This window comes from Haliotis rubra, unplaced genomic scaffold, assembly GCF_003918875.1.
Source record: "Haliotis rubra isolate DU_JTF1 unplaced genomic scaffold, ASM391887v1 Scf456, whole genome shotgun sequence".
NCBI lineage: Eukaryota > Metazoa > Mollusca > Gastropoda > Lepetellida > Haliotidae > Haliotis > Haliotis rubra.
The window spans coordinates 114414-134662 of NW_025767142.1; the positions used below are offsets into that span (position 1 = coordinate 114414).

Sequence of the window (20249 nt, forward strand, 5' to 3'; positions counted from 1 at the left end):
CTGGAATAATGTATCGGGTCAAACCACACGGGTGATATCTTTGTTACACTGGACTTAGTTCGGGATAAATGTGCTGAATCTTATTTCTTTGCACATATTTTTATTCTTGTTGGGAAAAAAGCCACGATTTGACTCATTTACCAAGTGATTTAAAATCTTGTTATTACTTGATGAACCGTATGTATACTTTCTTCATTGCATGGCGACCCGTGAAGGTCCGGGTTAGAATGAACCTTTAGTAACCCATGCTTGTCGTAAGAGGCGACTAACGGGATCGGGTGGTCAGGCTCGCTGGCTTGGTTGACACATGTCATCGGTTCCCGATTGTGTAGATCGACGCTCATGTTGTTGATTGTCTGGTCCAGACTCGATTATTGACAGACCGCCGCCATATAGCTGCGGCGTAAAACTAAACTCACTCACCCATTCGTTGCATGGCGATTACCGCGGCACGTACGATCACATGCATACATGTTTATGTCGTATGGAATCTGCTATTCTAATGATGCAAAGTGAGTGAGTATGGTTTTACGCCGCTTTTAGCAACATTCCAGCAATATCACGGCGGGATACATCAGAAATGGGTTTCACACATTGTATCCATGTGGGGAATCGAACCCGGGTCTTCGGCGTGACGAGCCAACGCTTTAACCACTAGGCTACCCCACAGCCCCACGATGGTAAGGGTTTAGACTACCGCTTAGTCCCTGAATATAGATAATTGACATAGTAACAAATAAATCCATTTAATTCGAAAAAGAACCCCAGTGAGTTGGAAGATCCTGAACCTGGGGAAATCTAGACTTGCTTCATTTAGGACTTAACATTGCAGGGAGGGCTAGGAAAATATGTGGTTCAGGGACTGTGAGACGGACTAGTAAGGGTTCTGTCGCCGGTATTTGGTCATGACAAACGGTAACTACTTCTCATCATTACGCCCGTCTGGACAGCTGCCGTTTTCATAAAAATAACTCAGTCTCACCTTGTCCTGAAATGGGAGTATCCTGCTCCGTCTGAAGCCCACATTCGGTGGTCTAGACGTTGTAATTAGCGCCACTGTAGCTCGGTAAATCTGTAACTGTCCAGGATATACTGACGGATATAAAAACGTATGCAGTGGATTCCTAAAAGTAATAAGCATTGTAATACCTTGTTTGCGGCAAAAATAACACGCAGAAAACATAATGTCCAAAATACTATATTACCTGTGGCATATATATACATCGACATCAAGTAACCAGGGCGGTGGGATAGCCTAGTGGTTAAAGCGTTCGCTCGTCACGCTGAAGTCCCAGGTACCATTCCCTACATGGGTACTATGCGTAAAGACCATTTCTGGTGCCCGCCGTGATATTGCTGGAATATTGCTGAAAACGACGCTAAAACATACTCACTCACTCTTTTTCCCAAAGGATTATACATTGATCTAAACATACTGAGACTTCTTGCACAATTACTCTGTTATTTTGTATAATGAGTTTTAGTGGTGCCACTTTTACCATTTCAAATGCACGTTCATAATGGCCGATGAATTCCTGGAGTGGAATATCAACAGTAACAGCGATAAGTTATCGCAATGGTTTAAACGATGAAATATCAGGGTACTTGTGGTTTTAGACTCCTAAAATAAAGTTTAAATTAAAATTAAATTAAAAGACAGTTGAATCGTATATAGTCCGCAGTTTTCTCGCGATTGATCTATTGCGAATTAAGTCGATACAGAAATGTCGACACGGCGAAGACAACTCACCCTTCTCAAGTAAACGTTGAAGTAACTACCGAATTTTACACAGTGTTTGTGGTTCAACATGGTGTTTCATCTCTACTTTCGGTAGTTTTCAAAAGCAATCTGGTCCAGGAAACGATAAACGATTTCCTGACATGCGCTGAAAGGCACCAAAACCCCGTTCCACATAGTGATCGTAGCTCAACGTTCCTCGTTTGACAGAAACGAGCGTCTTACCGCTACGATCCTCGAAAGTCTGTGTTAAAGTATGACAGGAACGATCGACTTACCGCTACGATCCTCGAAAGTCTGTGTTAAAGTATGACAGGAACGATCGTCTTACCGCTACGATCCTCGAAAGTCTGTGTTAAAGTATGACAGGAACGATCGTCTTACCGCTACGATCCTCGAAAGTCTGTGTTAAAGTATGACAGGAACGATCGTCTTACCGCTACGATCCTCGTAAGTCTTGTGTTACAGTATGACAGGAACTATCGTCTTACCGCTACGATCCTCGTAAGTCTTGTGTTACAGTATGAAAGTTACGATCGTCTTAGCGCTACGATCCTCGTCAGTCTGTGTTAAAGTATGAAAGTTACGATCGTCTTAGCGCTACGATCGCTTCATGAAACGAGACCCAGACCTATATAACTTTTGTAAAACCCACGAGCACGCCCACGTTACCTATAGATCTTCCAGTAACACTCGCAGCTCACATGTACCTTTATGTTGTACAAAGTCGGAAGATCGCTTCGCTGAGATTGCTTCGTGAAACCGGACCCTAGTGCGGCCCCGCGATTACCTCAAATTACGGGTTAATTTCAATGGTTTGTCATTCGCACACTGCCTCAGATCTTAATCACTGCATAGTAATCACTTCATAGTAATCTGTTTATAGTAATCAATAAATAAGGACGACATTAATCAGGCAAATGATCAGTCAGACGTCTAGGTTCTGACTAGTTTAACATTTAGTGTCTGTAAGTTTGAGGGAAAGAAATAATACCATTTCAATCCAAAAGGAGGTGAGGTGAGGTGAAATGGGTTTAACGTCGTCGCTTATATGACGACGTGCATGCGTGTGTATGTGTATGTGCGGCTGCTTGTACTAGCCCAGACTTAAGCTGGTTTTATAGTGCTAGTCCACTGAGATATCATGCCGCAGTGAAGCATGAATACCCCACTTAGACACATTATACTGACTCCGAGCCGACCAGTCCTTGTTGTACCCATTAATGCCGAGCGCCAGGCAGACCAACAAGTACCATATTTTTATGTCTTTTGGTATGACGCGGTCGGGGATCGAACCCGCGACCTTCCGCTCTCCGGGCAGACGCTCTAACCACTACACCACGGAGGCGGTCAATCCAAAAGGAGCCCCAGTGAGATTAACATGGGGAAATCTAGACTTGCTTCATTATTGGCTTTAACATTGCTGAAATGGCAGGGAGGGAGGAAAAACAATGTGGTTTAGGAATTATATGACCAGTCTAAGTAAAGTTAGGCTCAGTATTATCCGTTACACTGCTTATACTGAGTCTAACAAAACCTAGAAGAAGGTCGCGTCAGCTAACCTTTTCAGTTGACTAATCAGAACACAGCTTACCAAATCGTGAAAGCTGACATTCGCAAATACCTTTTGAACTTTTACCTCGAAAAAGTTTGTACCCGAACGATTCCGAATGATATTTTCTGTACGATCGCTTCCGAGTGATGCACATGGAACACGCCGCAGCAATGAGTAAACAGTCGCTGAAAATAGCGTTTTGAAAATTGCGGAAATATTAGCTAATGGTAACCATGTCATCAGAAAGCCCTAAGTATATCTACTGCAGGTCAAATATCTGTGTTTTATGCGGATTTTCGTTTGTTGAGAGATCAGTGTCAGTGACCGGGAATTTTGTATGTCCCGCCGAAGCCGAACCCGTTGTCTGATTGGTTAAATCTGTTCGGCCGTCTCGCATGTGATTGGACGGTCATAGGTCGCTCAAAGGTTAACTGACGCGACCTTCTACTAGAATTTTTGTTAGGCTCAGTATAAGCAGTGTAACGAATAATACTGAGCCTAAGTTTATTTAGACTGTTAAAAGACACACTAGGTTTTGACTAATCTGTCATACAGACCCTGAAACAAATATAGCCAAGAACGATCATGCAAGTCTAGAATATGTGGCAAGCCTAGATTTCCACAGTTTCAGGAAAATGAAGAAAGGGTTCCTTTTCATTATATTTTATGATTATTCTTTTATGAACAGTTTATTTCTGTAAAATATGTTCATTTTAGAGACTAGATGTTAGTCCTACCAGATATCTCACATCTGGTCCTACCAGAAGGAAACCGCCTCCGTGGTGTAGTGGTTAAAGCGTCCGCCTGGAGAGCGGAAGGTCGGGCTCGATCCCCGACCGCGTCATACCAAAAGGCGTTAAAATATGGTACTTGTTGGTCCCTGCCTGGCTCTCGGCATTAATGGGTACAACAAGGACTGGTAGGCTCGGAGACAGTATAATGTGTCTGAGTGGGGTATTCATGCTTCCCTACGGCATGGTATCTCAGTGAGCTAGCACTATAAAACCAGCTTCAGTCTGGGCTAGTACAAGCAGCCACACATACACATACACACGCATGCACGTCGTCGTATGAGCGAAATATTCTCAAGCACGACGTTAAACCCAATTTCACCTGACCTCACCTATCAGAAGGCCGGGTTACGGAGCGTTGTCCATTCCAGCTTCTGGACACTGGCCTCTGGCTGAATGAAGCATATAATTGGCCATGATCGATTGCTTCCCCGAATTTCTAGGATGAGGAATCAGAAACACGCCTGAGGAATTTGGAACTGAACTTGATACAGATGAACTGACATTCTCCTACGTGTTTTTCAAGGCCAACCAGGGTAGTGGCAAGTTATATACAGTGAAACCTGGTTTATCCGAACACCTGTTATTCCAGTTATGCTACCTACTCATTATTCCTACTTCCTACTAACGGGATAATCTGAGTAAATTTCCAATTTATTAACATTCAGTCCATAAATCGATAATTAATCCTCACGATTTTATTCGAAAAGGTACCAAATTATAATAAATTTCCACGTTATTAACATTCAATCCATGAATCGATCATCCTGACGATTTTATTGGGAAAGGCACCAAATTATTATAAATTTCCAAATTATCAACATTCAATCCATGAATCGATAATCCTCACGATTTTATTGGGAAAGGTGCCAATTTATTAACATTCAATCCATAAATCGATAATTAATCCTCACGATTTTATTCGAAAAGGTACCAAATTATAATAAATTTCCACGTTATTAACATTCAATCCATGAATCGATCATCCTGACGATTTTATTGGGAAAGGCACCAAATTGTTATAAATTTCCAAATTATCAACATTCAATCCATGAATCGATAATCCTCACGATTTTATTGGGAAAGGTGCCAATTTATTAACATTCAATTCATAAATCGATAATTAATCCTCACGATTTTATTCGAAAAGGTACCAAATTATAATAAATTTCCACGTTATTAACATTCAATCCATGAATCGATAATCCTCACGATTTTATTGGGAAAGGCACCAAATTATTATAAATTTCCAAATTATTAACATTCAATCCATAAGTCGATAATCCTCACGATTTTATGCGGAAAGGTACCGTCCTGATTAACGAGGGTAATCAATTCAGGTACTAATTCCTGTGTCGAGTCACTAGCTTGTATAGGGTGGGGGTTGGTGGCTGAGGGATGCATACGCTTAAAGGGCAGGACCTTGACCAGGATTATATTGCGGATCCCACACATCAGGTGTTTTGCATCGTTCTCTGATCAACCTTCATCCCAAGATTTTCTCTTATGGAGATCAGATTGTTCCCACCGGTTACGTCAACTCGCTATTTACAGTCAGTCAACACTGGCAATGTCAACACGCCGACGCCCATCTCTATAAAGAATATGACATATTTATAGCTGAAAACAGGATTCAGGTGTTTTTCTGTGGCAGAGGATACGCAAAAATAACATGAACTGTTCATGGCATTATCACAATGGATGTGGTGTTTGAAAGGACGTCAAAATATAGTTTGTCTTTGAAAACATCCATATATTATTAGGCGATCATGCTTACAAAGTCTCCTAATAACTAGTCCCTGTTGATGTGTGATTGTAACGAATGGGTTGTTTTGTAGTGTGAGAGCTATATCTGTTCGCACTTACGTCAACGGGCTATGCATTATGGCGGGTGTTAGTGGCATCCGATGGATTGTTTTACGGTTGAAGCGGATGTGACGTACACGCCCGATTCTGAGAGTGTTCAAGGTTCTTTCTAAACTTGTGAAATGTATATTTAGTCATTGATAAACCGAGGTCGATTGGGTACTGTCCGTGATTAGCTGAAAAAGGCAAGAAAAACAACAGTAAGGTCAAAATATATATAATATACGTGTTTATTTAAAGCATAATTTTAAATCTAACCGTTATTTCGGAAATCTGGTTGTCCTGGCGATCTCTACGTTAATAGAGGAATATTTAAGAAAACCTCGTAAATCTGGACCATACATATACAGCCTGAAACAGCACCATCCTGAAAATTGGAGTTGCTGTGAATTGTGTTTGTCAGATTTGACAAACGAGAGGCTGTTTGCCATTTGCATTGAAAATCTTGTGCACCTATTGTTGTATGATGGGCGGTGGGGTAGCCTAGTGGTTAAAGCGTTCGCTCGTTACGAAGGTCCTGGTTCGATTCCCCACATGGGTTCAATGTGTGAAGACCATTTTTGATGTGCCACTGGTGCTGGAATATTGCTGTACGCGGCGTAAAACCTCACCCACTCATTTATTGCTGTATGAGAGCTAATGCCGGGTAAGGTAGGCCACAAGTTTATGCTGGTCGTTTAAGGCTGGTCAGGTTTAGTGACCCTGTGCTACCACGACGCCGTTGGTCGTTGTTCTCAATGTCAATCACGAGGTTATCTAGCCAGGAATTGTTTATTTATTTGGCATATCTGGCATTGCTAATAGCGACGTTGTACAAATTGTGATGCTGGAGAAACAGCCAGTCTTCTTTAAGCAGGTATTAGTGGTATATAGACATTCATCAAAATGAAATCAAATCAACTTGATATTTTAAATTATACAACGTCCTTAAATATTCAAAATATATAAGTACAAAGAGGATGTCGCTTACGTTTTTCAGGAGTGGATGCGACCAGAGCGTAGTCTCGCTTCCGTTTTCAGTGACTGTCTGTTTTAGCGCCTTGTGAGACACTGTCTTTATGTAATTTAAGCAATCTGGCATTGCTGAATTGATCTAGACCATATATTCAACGCCCCGCGATTACCTCAAATTACGGGTTAATTTCAATGGTTTGTCATTCGCACACTGCCTCAGATCTTAATCACTGCATAGTAATCACTTCATAGTAATCTGTTTATAGTAATCAATAAATAAGGACGACATTAATCAGGCAAATGATCAGTCAGACGTCTAGGTTCTGACTAGTTTAACATTTAGTGTCTGTAAGTTTGAGGGAAAGAAATAATACCATTTCAATCCAAAAGGAGGTGAGGTGAGGTGAAATGGGTTTAACGTCGTCGCTTATATGACGACGTGCATGCGTGTGTATGTGTATGTGCGGCTGCTTGTACTAGCCCAGACTTAAGCTGGTTTTATAGTGCTAGTCCACTGAGATACCATGCCGCAGTGAAGCATGAATACCCCACTTAGACACATTATACTGACTCCGAGCCGACCAGTCCTTGTTGTACCCATTAATGCCGAGCGCCAGGCAGACCAACAAGTACCATATTTTTATGTCTTTTGGTATGACGCGGTCGGGGATCGAACCCGCGACCTTCCGCTCTCCGGGCAGACGCTCTAACCACTACACCACGGAGGCGGTCAATCCAAAAGGAGCCCCAGTGAGATTAACATGGGGAAATCTAGACTTGCTTCATTATTGGCTTTAACATTGCTGAAATGGCAGGGAGGGAGGAAAAACAATGTGGTTTAGGAATTATATGACCAGTCTAAGTAAAGTTAGGCTCAGTATTATCCGTTACACTGCTTATACTGAGTCTAACAAAACCTAGAAGAAGGTCGCGTCAGCTAACCTTTTCAGTTGACTAATCAGAACACAGCTTACCAAATCGTGAAAGCTGACATTCGCAAATACCTTTTGAACTTTTACCTCGAAAAAGTTTGTACCCGAACGATTCCGAATGATATTTTTGTACGATCGCTTCCGAGTGATGCACATGGAACACGCCGCAGCAATGAGTAAACAGTCGCTGAAAATAGCGTTTTGAAAATTGCGGAAATATTAGCTAATGGTAACCATGTCATCAGAAAGCCCTAAGTATATCTACTGCAGGTCAAATATCTGTGTTTTATGCGGATTTTCGTTTGTTGAGAGATCAGTGTCAGTGACCGGGAATTTTATATGTCCCGCCGAAGCCGAACCCGTTGTCTGATTGGTTAAATCTGTTCGGCCGTCTCGCATGTGATTGGACGGTCATAGGTCGCTCAAAGGTTAACTGACGCGACCTTCTACTAGGTTTTGTTAGGCTCAGTATAAGCAGTGTAACGAATAATACTGAGCCTAAGTTTATTTAGACTGTTAAAAGTCACACTAGGTTTTGACTAATCTGTCATACAGACCCTGAAACAAATATAGCCAAGAACGATCATGCAAGTCTAGAATATGTGGCAAGCCTAGATTTCCACAGTTTCAGGAAAATGAAGAAAGGGTTCCTTTTCATTATATTTTATGATTATTCTTTTATGAACAGTTTATTTCTGTAAAATATGTTCATTTTAGAGACTAGATGTTAGTCCTACCAGATATCTCACATCTGGTCCTACCAGAAGGAAACCGCCTCCGTGGTGTAGTGGTTAAAGCGTCCGCCTGGAGAGCGGAAGGTCGGGCTCGATCCCCGACCGCGTCATACCAAAAGGCGTTAAAATATATGGTACTTGTTGGTCCCTGCCTGGCTCTCGGCATTAATGGGTACAACAAGGACTGGTAGGCTCGGAGACAGTATAATGTGTCTGAGTGGGGTATTCATGCTTCCCTACGGCATGGTATCTCAGTGAGCTAGCACTATAAAACCAGCTTCAGTCTGGGCTAGTACAAGCAGCCACACATACACATACACACGCATGCACGTCGTCGTATGAGCGAAATATTCTCAAGCACGACGTTAAACCCAATTTCACCTGACCTCACCTATCAGAAGGCCGGGTTACGGAGCGTTGTCCATTCCAGCTTCTGGACACTGGCCTCTGGCTGAATGAAGCATATAATTGGCCATGATCGATTGCTTCCCCGAATTTCTAGGATGAGGAATCAGAAACACGCCTGAGGAATTTGGAACTGAACTTGATACAGATGAACTGACACTCTCCTACGTGTCTTTCAAGGCCAACCAGGGTAGTGGCAAGTTATATACAGTGAAACCTGGTTTATCCGAACACCTGTTATTCCAGTTATGCTAACTACTCATTATTCCTACTTCCTACTAGCGGAATAATCTGAGTAAATTTCCAATTTATTAACATTCAGTCCATAAATCGATAATTAATCCTCACGATTTTATTGGAAAAGGTACCAAATTATAATAAATTTCCACGTTATTAACATTCACTCCATGAATCGATAATCCTGACGATTTTATTGGGAAAGGTGCCAATTGATTAACATTCAATCCATGAATCGATCATCCTGACGATTTTATTGGGAAAGGCACCAAATTATTATAAATTTCCAAATTATCAACATTCAATCCATGAATCGATAATCCTCACGATTTTATTGGGAAAGGTGCCAATTTATTAACATTCAATCCATAAATCGATAATTAATCCTCACGATTTTATTCGAAAAGGTACCAAATTATAATAAATTTCCACGTTATTAACATTCAATCCATGAATCGATAATCCTCACGATTTTATTGGGAAAGGTGCCAATTTATTAACATTCAATCCATAAATCGATAATTAATCCTCACGATTTTATTGGAAAAGGTACCAAATTATAATAAATTTCCACGTTATTAACATTCACTCCATGAATCGATAATCCTGACGATTTTATTGGGAAAGGTGCCAATTGATTAACATTCAATCCATGAATCGATCATCCTGACGATTTTATTGGGAAAGGCACCAAATTATTATAAATTTCCAAATTATCAACATTCAATCCATGAATCGATAATCCTCACGATTTTATTGGGAAAGGTGCCAATTTATTAACATTCAATCCATAAATCGATAATTAATCCTCACGATTTTATTCGAAAAGGTACCAAATTATAATAAATTTCCACGTTATTAACATTCAATCCATGAATCGATAATCCTCACGATTTTATTGGGAAAGGTGCCAATTTATTAACATTCAATCCATAAATCGATAATTAATCCTCACGATTTTATTGGAAAAGGTATCAAATTATAATAAATTTCCACGTTATTAACATTCAATCCATGAATCGATAATCCTGACGATTTTATTGGGAAAGGTGCCAATTTATTAACATTCAATCCATGAATCGATCATCCTGACGATTTTATTGGGAAAGGCACCAAATTATTATAAATTTCCAAATTATCAACATTCAATCCATGAATCGATAATCCTCACGATTTTATTGGGAAAGGTGCCAATTTATTAACATTCAATTCATAAATCGATAATTAATTACGATTTTATTCGAAAATCCAAATTATAAATTTCGTTATTAACATTCAATCCATGAATCGATCATCCTCACGATTTTATTGGGAAAGGCACCAAATTATTATAAATTTCCAAATTATTAACATTCAATCCATAAATCGATAATCCTCACGATTTTATGCGGAAAGGTACCGTCCTGATTAACGAGGGTAATCAAGTTCAGGTACTAATTCCTGTGTCGAGTCACTAGCTTGTATAGGGTGGGGGTTGGTGGCTGAGGGATGCATACGCTTAAAGGGCAGGACCTTGACCAGGATTATATTGCGGATCCCACACATCAGGTGTTTTGCATCGTTCTCTGATCAACCTTCATCCCAAGATTTTCTCTTATGGAGATCAGATTGTTCCCACCGGTTACGTCAACTCGCTATTTACAGTCAGTCAACACCGGCAATGTCAACACGCCGACGCCCATCTCTATAAAGAATATGACATATTTATAGCTGAAAACAGGATTCAGGTGTTTTTCTGTGGCAGAGGATACGCAAAAATAACATGAACTGTTCATGGCATTATCACAATGGATGTGGTGTTTGAAAGGACGTCAAAAATATAGTTTGTCTTTGAAAACATCCATATATTATTAGGCGATCATGCTTACAAAGTCTCCTAATAACTAGTCCCTGTTGATGTGTGATTGTAACGAATGGGTTGTTTTGTAGTGTGAGAGCTATATCTGTTCGCACTTACGTCAACGGGCTATGCATTATGGCGGGCGTTAGTGGCATCCGATGGATTGTTTTACGGTTGAAGCGGATGTGACGTACACGCCCGATTCTGAGAGTGTTCAAGGTTCTTTCTAAACTTGTGAAATGTATATTTAGTCATTGATAAACCGAGGTCGATTGGGTACTGTCCGTGATTAGCTGAAAAGGCAAGAAAAACAACAGTAAGGTCAAAATATATATAATATACGTGTTTATTTAAAGCATAATTTTAAATCTAACCGTTATTTCGGAAATCTGGTTGTCCTGGCGATCTCTACGTTAATAGAGGAATATTTAAGAAAACCTCGTAAATCTGGACCATACATGTACAGCCTGAAACAGCACCATCCTGAAAATTGGAGTTGCTGTGAATTGTGTTTGTCAGATTTGACAAACGAGAGGCTGTTTGCCATTTGCATTGAAAATCTTGTGCACCTATTGTTGTATGATGGGCGGTGGGGTAGCCTAGTGGTTAAAGCGTTCGCTCGTTACGAAGGTCCTGGTTCGATTCCCCCACATGGGTTCAATGTGTGAAGACCATTTTTTGATGTGCCACTGGTGCTGGAATATTGCTGTACGCGGCGTAAAACCTCACCCACTCATTTATTGCTGTATGAGAGCTAATGCCGGGTAAGGTAGGCCACAAGTTTATGCTGGTCGTTTAAGGCTGGTCAGGTTTAGTGACCCTGTGCTACCACGACGCCGTTGGTCGTTGTTCTCAATATCAATCACGAGGTTATCTAGCCAGGAATTGTTTATTTATTTGGCATATCTGGCATTGCTAATAGCGACGTTGTACAAATTGTGATGCTGGAGAAACAGCCAGTCTTCTTTAAGCAGGTATTTGTGGTATATAGACATTCATCAAAATGAAATCAAATCAACGTGATATTTTAAATTATACAACGTCCTTAAATATTCAAAATATATAAGTACAAAGAGGATGTCGCTTACGTTTTTCAGGAGTGGATGCGACCAGAGCGTAGTCTCGCTTCCGTTTTCAGTGACTGTCTGTTTTAGCGCCTTGTGAGACACTGTCTTTATGTAATTTAAGCTATCTGGCATTGCTGAATTGATCTAGACCATATATTCAACGTTAGCAGACAAGCAAAGTGCTTGAATGGCCTCATCCAAACTCCCGACGACTCCAAATTACCACAAGGAGTCTATCTGATTTTACAGGGCCACAACTGTCTCATAACGACTGCCTGAAAGGACCAATGTCCGTGTTTGGTATTTCATGGAACCAATAAACATAAGCAAGGACAAGTGCTACGAACACGCTATGCTCCTGGCGTTAAATTTCACCGTTCTGCACAAGTAGGTCACCGACGACCTTGATCTGTATCATGTAAAGTCACTTTGATCAATTTGTCTTTCGAGTTCAATATGGCCGTCTTGATGGGCCGTACACGAGCTAGTTTTGTTATTAACCAGCTGTAAAAAAAACATCTGTAACTCAGTCGGATCTGTCATGTGAGTAACTCGCGGCGGAAAATGTTGACGTTAATCCATCGTGGTAACTTACACTTGGGAAATGACATCCGACTTTGCGAGCCGGCTTCTGAGAAGGCTGTCAGAGGTTAGGATTGATTGACACCAAATTAACCGGACATATTGTTTCATGTGAATTGGACAGGAATGTATTCTGACATTTGGTGATGTGAAATATTACGTCTTTGAGCGAAAATTCAATTATGTCACGACGTGTTAACTTTGTGCCGGAGCAATCGGCAGATTTCGCTGTCCATAAATGTTTAGTGAAACTAGCATTGGTTTGGGACTGACAGAGGAAGGTCACAATTTGCGTGAATCTGGAATTCGAACCCATAACTGCAGATGCTTACAAAACCAAGGGGGGCAACCATTCACCATTGAACAATGGTCTCCGTGGTCGAGAATAGACCATTTAGCTCTATATGCCACTACTGCTACTACTACTACTACTGCTGCTACTACTACTACTACTACTACTACTACTGCTACTGCTACTGCTGCTGCCGCTACTAATGCTACTGCTGCTGCTGCTACTACTTCTGCGGCTGCTACAGTTACTTCTTTTACTAGTGCTATTTCTGCTACTACTACTACTACTACTGCTACTGCTGCTGCTACTACTACTGCTGCTACTACTTCTGCTGCTACTATTACTGCTGCTGCTGCTACTACTGCTACTGCCGCTGCTGCTACTACTGCTACTGCTGCTGCTGGTACTACAACTGCGGCTGCTACAGTTACTTCTTTTACTACTGCTACTAGTGCTATTCTGCTACTACTACTACTACTGCTACTACTGTTGCTCCTACTGCTACTTGTACTACTACTTCTGCTACTACTAATTCTACCACTTCTGCTGCTGCTACATCTACCACTACTACAGGATTCGAGACATCACCATATGGTCCATCCTCGATAGTCTCCAGGGTATACGTTACGATCACTCTACACTATACCCTCGATGCATCCACGGCTTGGCCCGATGATTTTATTACCTCCCTTTGTTGGCTTTTTATCCAATCAAGTGTCTACGCTGGGAAGTTGAGCGAACCAATCACAACTCACTTTCGCTTCAAATTATCAAACCGTTTAAACTTGGCAACACAATTGATGCAGAGGTACTCTGAAAGAGGTAGAAGGAGTTCTTTCATATATTTTTATAAAGTTTCAGATCTGTCAATTTGTCTGTATGATTTCCCCAAAAAATATGAGTGGCACTGCGAACAAACCTTCCGACTGCGACCGCTATCTTTGTTGACACTGGCAAGCTCGGATGTAACATCGGGTTAGCTGATTGGCTATTGTGAGAATGCGGAGCCAGCAAAGGGAGGTAATATAATTATCGGGCCAAGCCGTGGATGAATGAATCCAGGGTATAGTGGGGAGTGATCGTAAGGTATACCCTGGAGATTATCGAGGGTGCATATGGTCAGTCAGCATAACAACTGTGTCCATAACCAGAAAGGACTGCAGCCACCAGATCTCCAAGAAATGCTCCAGTAAAGCCAGAAAGCCATTACACTGATGCAAGAGTATTACGTACTACGAGGTATTCGTAGTGCTTGTGTTTGGAAGTATCTCAACACATCCTATACATCCTTATCGGACACACTTAGAATGTTCTCGTACAAACCCAAGTTCTGAGCTCCATCCCTCATTGAAGTAGAACCGTTTGGTGATAAACGTTTCCTAATGTAACTGTATCAGATCGGTCGTGAAACCAGATGATGAGGGCTTCTTACCACCTCTCTGGACGGGAAGCATCCTCTTAAATAGCCCAACTTGATCACCAGGCTGTATAAGTGTATGTCCGGTTTAATCAGGTGGCACGATTACGCAGTTCACGTAAGGCATAGGTCACATATTCGGATAACCAATGTCCACATAGAACCAATGTCCACATAGGACCAATGTCCATCCACACATACACCCTACGCCCTCCACCATAGCGCTTGAGTAGCTACCATTTCTAATTAATACCATGTACTGCAAAGATCCGTTTTATATTTGCAACTTTAACAAAATCGGCTCCGTTTCCAGTATGTTTGGTTTGGTGGTTGTTTAACGCCGTACTCGCAATATTCCAGCTATATGGCTGCGGTCTGTAAATAATGGAGTCTGGGCCAGACAATCCAGTGATCAACAGCATGAACATCTACGCAATTGGTATACGATGACATGTGTCTACAAAGTCAGTGAGCCTGACCACCCGATCCCGTAAGTCGCCTCTGACGACAAGCATGGGTTACTGCAGACCACTTCTAACCCGGATCTTCACGGGTCTCAGATTTAATACTATAACATCTTATCACACACGAGAGAAAAAGCAGAATAACGGTACAATTACGCATTAAGCACATCTGACCTGATCCGTTACCGTTCAAATCATAATTTGAATATGTAGTACGACCCCTATCACAGGCTCGAAAGTTATTAAATTAAAAAAATGTAACAGTAATAGTTTGCTAACGGTACAATACGAGAGGCACGGCTGACATCAAGTTCACGCAGGTTATTGTTAACGTAATGGATACTATTCAAGTAATCTTAATGTTTATGTTCTCTGAAAGGTTATCTGGGAGGTACCAGCTCGAGACACTAGTTCATTAATATGCATGGGAGGGCTTGATAAACGTAAATGTATTTAGATAATTCCCACTTGCCTAAAAGCAATGAATATTTTATATTTATCGAGAGCGCTAAGTAACATTTTTTTCTAAATTCGATTACATATGTGTTAGTGGGATATACAGCCGACTATCACTATTACAGACTCATTATATACCATCACAATGCATTACGTTAACCTTTGTATAATGTGTTCTTTAATTAATGTAATTAATGGTTATCACATGCGTGTCTATTATCGGAATGGGGTGTTGCCAAGACGATATTAATACATGCGGTATAAGCATTCCAAGACTAACCTGAGATGAATGTGCTCTTCATGATTGTGAATAGTAAGCACAGACTATGAAAATCTTTTTCATTGTGAAATAATATCTTAACACTCCTGTGACAGTCTGGGGCGGTGGGGTAGCCTAGTGGTTAAGGCGTTCGCTCGTCACGCTGAAGACCCGGGTTCGATTCCCCAGATGGGTACAATGTGTGAAGCTCATTTCTGGTGTCCCCGCCGTGATATTGCTGGAATATTGGCGTAATACTAAACTCACTCACTCACTGTGACAGACTTTCGGTGTTTCGGTTCTAGTAAACGTCCTCACCCTCAGGCAAAGGTCTATGGTATGGGATGGCCGGGTGGTTTAAGCATGTCGTCACGCCAAGTGAGTGAGTGAGTTTAGTTTTACGCCGCTTTTAGCAATATTCCAGCAATATCATGGAGGGGGACACCAGAAATGGGCTTCACACATTGTACCCATGTCGGGAATCGAACCCGGGTCTTCAGCGTGACGAGCGAACGCTTTAACCACTAGGCTACCCTACCGCCCTCGTCACACAAGGGCCAGGTTTCAATTCATCATTTGGTTTCAATGTTTGCAACCCATTCATGAAATCCCAAGCCACTATAATTAGCCTAAAACCAAACAAAAAATCTGCATAATTAGGCACACACAGAACGTGACACGAGTACAATTTCATCCCGTCCCCACGTCCTCTGGCTTGTGATTGGACCAGGTTGCCAGAACCACGACACAAATCTGGCGACCATGATACTAATGTGTCAATGCTGTTTCCTGCGAAATGCAGCTGTGGTTTTGCTGTCCCCTCCTAACAATAACGACAGCAGATCTCCAACAGTTTAATGGTTAACTTAGGCTATATGAGATTTCTTTTTAATTTCTGCTTATTCTTGTTCGTTCACTCCGTTAAACCGGAAGCTGGCAGGGGTAATGGAAGCGCAGAACGATCTGTTATGCCACGAGTGGCGCTTATAATGTTGAATTAAAATACATTGTACGTGAGTAATTATTAAATATGAGGTTGGGGATCTGAGAGCACAACCCTGTGAGGAAATGGGTGTCTGCCTGTGATGAAGACGATATTTTATTTTGATATTAAAAATATTTTTCGAACCGAATCGAGGGAGGTACGTTGCCAGCCTTTGCTTGCTTCGCTTGCATAAAGGAAGACTGGTCATTTTTCTCTTTGTTGCGCAATTCTATTTGCGCTACAGTTTGCCTGTGCGTCGATATATTTAACTGTTTGGTACGCGCCATGACCCAATCAAAACGTACAGCTGTATTCGTGATGTCACCCATCAAAATCTACATCTAGATCTGTCCATCGTCAAAATATACGACAGCTTCAAGCATGTGATGACCCCGTCAAAACAAAAAGCTGTACTCGTGATGTCACCCGTCAACATAACAGTACAGCTGTGTACAATCCTCTTGAAGCGGAGCGGTAAGATAGCCTAGTGGTTAAAGCGTTCGCCCGTCACGCCGAAGACCCGGGTTCGATTCCCCACATAGGTACAATGTGTGAAGCCCATTTCTGGTGTCCCCTGCCGGGATATTGCTGGAATATTGCTAAAACGGCGTAAAACCTAACTCACTCACTCCTCCAGAAGCGGCGGACAAGTCCAAACACAGGCCCGCTTCATAAGAAACATGAAACATAGTCGCCATCCGATTCCCCAGCGATATTCACCTCTCTCTATGTCCAAACAACGCTAAGACTGTCGTTGTTTTCGCAATCAATCAATTTCTGTGGTTATATTTTTGATCATTAAAAAACTATTTTTGTTTCAGCTCTCACGGTGCGTTACTTGACCCGAAGATTCATAGGAGAATACTGTCCAACATTAGGTAAGGCATGCAAGTCTGTCTTCTAAGAATTCTATTTCGTCATTCGATGTTGTCGCAAAAACCAATTTCAATTAGTGCCTTTGTAAATGTCATCAAAAATCGATATCCAGCCTCTTGTTCGCAATGGGGATACAATACTTGGGGCAGGCGATGTCCCCTAACTAAGCCAAACATCATTCCTGACAAGAAATATCGGTATTTTCTCCGTTGCTGTGAGTATTGCTCTGTTCAGCATTCTTATCGATCTAATAACAGACATTTTTGCTGAAATCAGATTACGAACACCGGATACAAAATAATAATTTCGACTATTCTACTCCGACTAAAACTAAAAACATGTTTGTGACGTCACGTGGCCCTTTACCTTATAAGGAGATCAATATTGTGTCTGTAACAACCGGCGGAGAGATTGGTTTTACAAGCGTGATAAGCAGAAGGAAACAGACGGATAATCCTCCGTAAACTGTCTCGTGTAAATGTCGCTGTAGAATTACGGACAGGTATAGTTTCTCGTCGTAAAGGGGCGGTGGGGTGGCCTAATGATTAAAGCGTCCGCTCATCACGCTGAAGGCCCGGGTTCGATTCTCCACATGGGTTCAATGTGTGAAGCCCATTTCTGGTGTCCCCCGCCGTGATATTGCTGCGGTATTGCTAAAAGCGGCGTAAGACCATTCTCACTCACTTTCGTCGTAAGTTGTTAACGAAAGTCACATATAATGTGCGTTTGTGAAGATTATAACTCCGTGTTCTATTTATGACATGAATATAATTTAATCTAACATAGACGAATGTATATGGAGTTCAGTCTGAAACATCTAATATGTCACAACGCACAGTGAATGTATATGGAGTTTAATCTGAAACATCTAATATGTCACAACGCACAGTGAATGTTGATGGTTGTTTGAGAAATTCTTACGAGTTCAAACGTCATCTATTTCATGGGGCTACGAAAGGCCAACCGAAAAACGCACCCAATAAATAATATAAAAAAAGAATTTCGTAGTAGTATTTATGCTTTTTTTACGGTTGCATTGATTCGACTTCTTTCATATCTCACTGATATATTATTATACCCCCGCTACGAAGTAACGGGGGTATATAGCGTTCGTTCTGTCCGTCCGTCCGTCCCGAAACTTTGTCCGGAGCATATCTCTTAAAGTTTACATGCTAGGTTCACCAAACTTCACACACATGTTAATCATTACCCATTGATGTGCCTTTTGCTATTTTAAAGTTTTTTCAGAATTTTGGTTTTTTTGGCTGTTTCAATGGAAACACGACTTAGTGCCAAATGTGTTTGATAATAATAATAATAATAATAATAATAATAATAACTTGTTTCGCACATGTCATCGTATCCCAATTGTGTATATCGATGCTCATGATGCTGATCACTGGGTTGTCTGGCCCAGCTTCGATTATTTACAGACCGCCACCATATAGCGGGAACATTGCTGAGTGCGACTTTGAAAAACAAACCAACAAACCCAATAGTAGCCGTTCTTACTTTTGGCGAGGTTCCATTTTCGCACTTGATGCCGTTTTCGCTTGGAGAGGTTTAGCGATTCAGCTATAACCCTTGTTTACGTACGAACATTAAGCGCCCAATAAAGATTTACTACCGGCTTACGTAATGTCAACAGTGGGTGGATCTCTTAACGACTAATACTGTATATTCACGATTAAAGGTCTCAGACAATGTTCACTTCCGTTTACTGTTCTCCTCTGTCAATATTAGATGTGGGATCTATTTTAGAGATCTGAGCCTCATTCCACGCAGTGATCGCTGTGTTGAAGGCGATGTTACATCTATTTTAAGAGCTACGATCGCTCAGTCTTAAGGGGTCCTGACCTTGAGTGAGTGAGTATGGTTTTAGGCCGCTTTTAGCAATATTCCAGCAATATCACGGCGGAAACACAAAAAAATGGGTTTCACACATTGTATCCATGTGGGGATTCGAACCCGGGTCTTCGGCGTGACGAGCAAACGCTTTAACCACTAGACTATCCCACCGCCCTGATATAGCGAACTTAGCAATACTAAGGTATTCATATAAAATGGAGAGAAATAGTTTTGTGTGTTGGCTCGCTCTTATATCAGCTTATTTGTTTGTTATCGCTGTACTCAACAGTATTCCTGTGTTTCCCATCTCCCGGTCGCCCTGAATGTTCATTTCGACGTGAAATAATAAAATGTTTTCTAATCTCAAACCCCGCCGCTGTGCAAGTTTATGCCCTGGTGCAATATAGAATATACTCTTACCTTTCCACACTTGGAGGGAAACCAGATCAGCTTGATCTCTCCTCATCTATAGATATTTAAAGACTGTTTCCGTAGCAAAACGATAAAAAAAATTCATCTACGTCATAAATATGTTTATAGCCTATTTCCAAGTGATCTAAATTGTATAATGTCATAAAACAAGTTACACAATTAGTGAAAAATGGTTTATTCCTTTTTTTTGTACTTTCTTCACCCGACGGTTATCTTGCTGGTTGGGGTCAGGGATGAAATACACGTAAAACATACGACTGGTTCAATATAACGTGATTGTCAATTTGCGTGTGCACCTGTACTGCTTGTGAGAACTCGGTAAGCTTTGTAAATGTAAGGTTTGTGTTTCAGAGAGTGTTTACAAATACCACACACGTATTGATGAAGATGACGTCAAGCTGGAGATACTCGACACTGCCGGACAGGTGAGCTTCTGTTGCTTGTCGATATCACAAGAAAAGGAACAAAAATAAGTGTTGTCTTAACATTCACCGAATACTCTTCCACCTTAGCTGAATT

The 20249-nt window shown here is 41.3% G+C and overlaps 1 protein-coding gene across 3 annotated transcripts in view; it reads left to right on the top strand.

Annotated features, from left to right (window-relative positions):
• Window positions 1-20249, top strand: part of LOC124290082 (ras-related and estrogen-regulated growth inhibitor-like) — an 89587-nt gene that overhangs the window by 64958 nt on the left and 4380 nt on the right. For all 3 annotated transcript variants that reach the window (XM_046726769.1, XM_046726770.1, XM_046726768.1), the window contains exons 3-4: window positions 17396-17452; window positions 20082-20155. In XM_046726769.1, the coding sequence (XP_046582725.1) occupies window positions 17396-17452; window positions 20082-20155 (131 nt within the window). The remainder of the gene's footprint in view (window positions 1-17395; window positions 17453-20081; window positions 20156-20249) is intronic.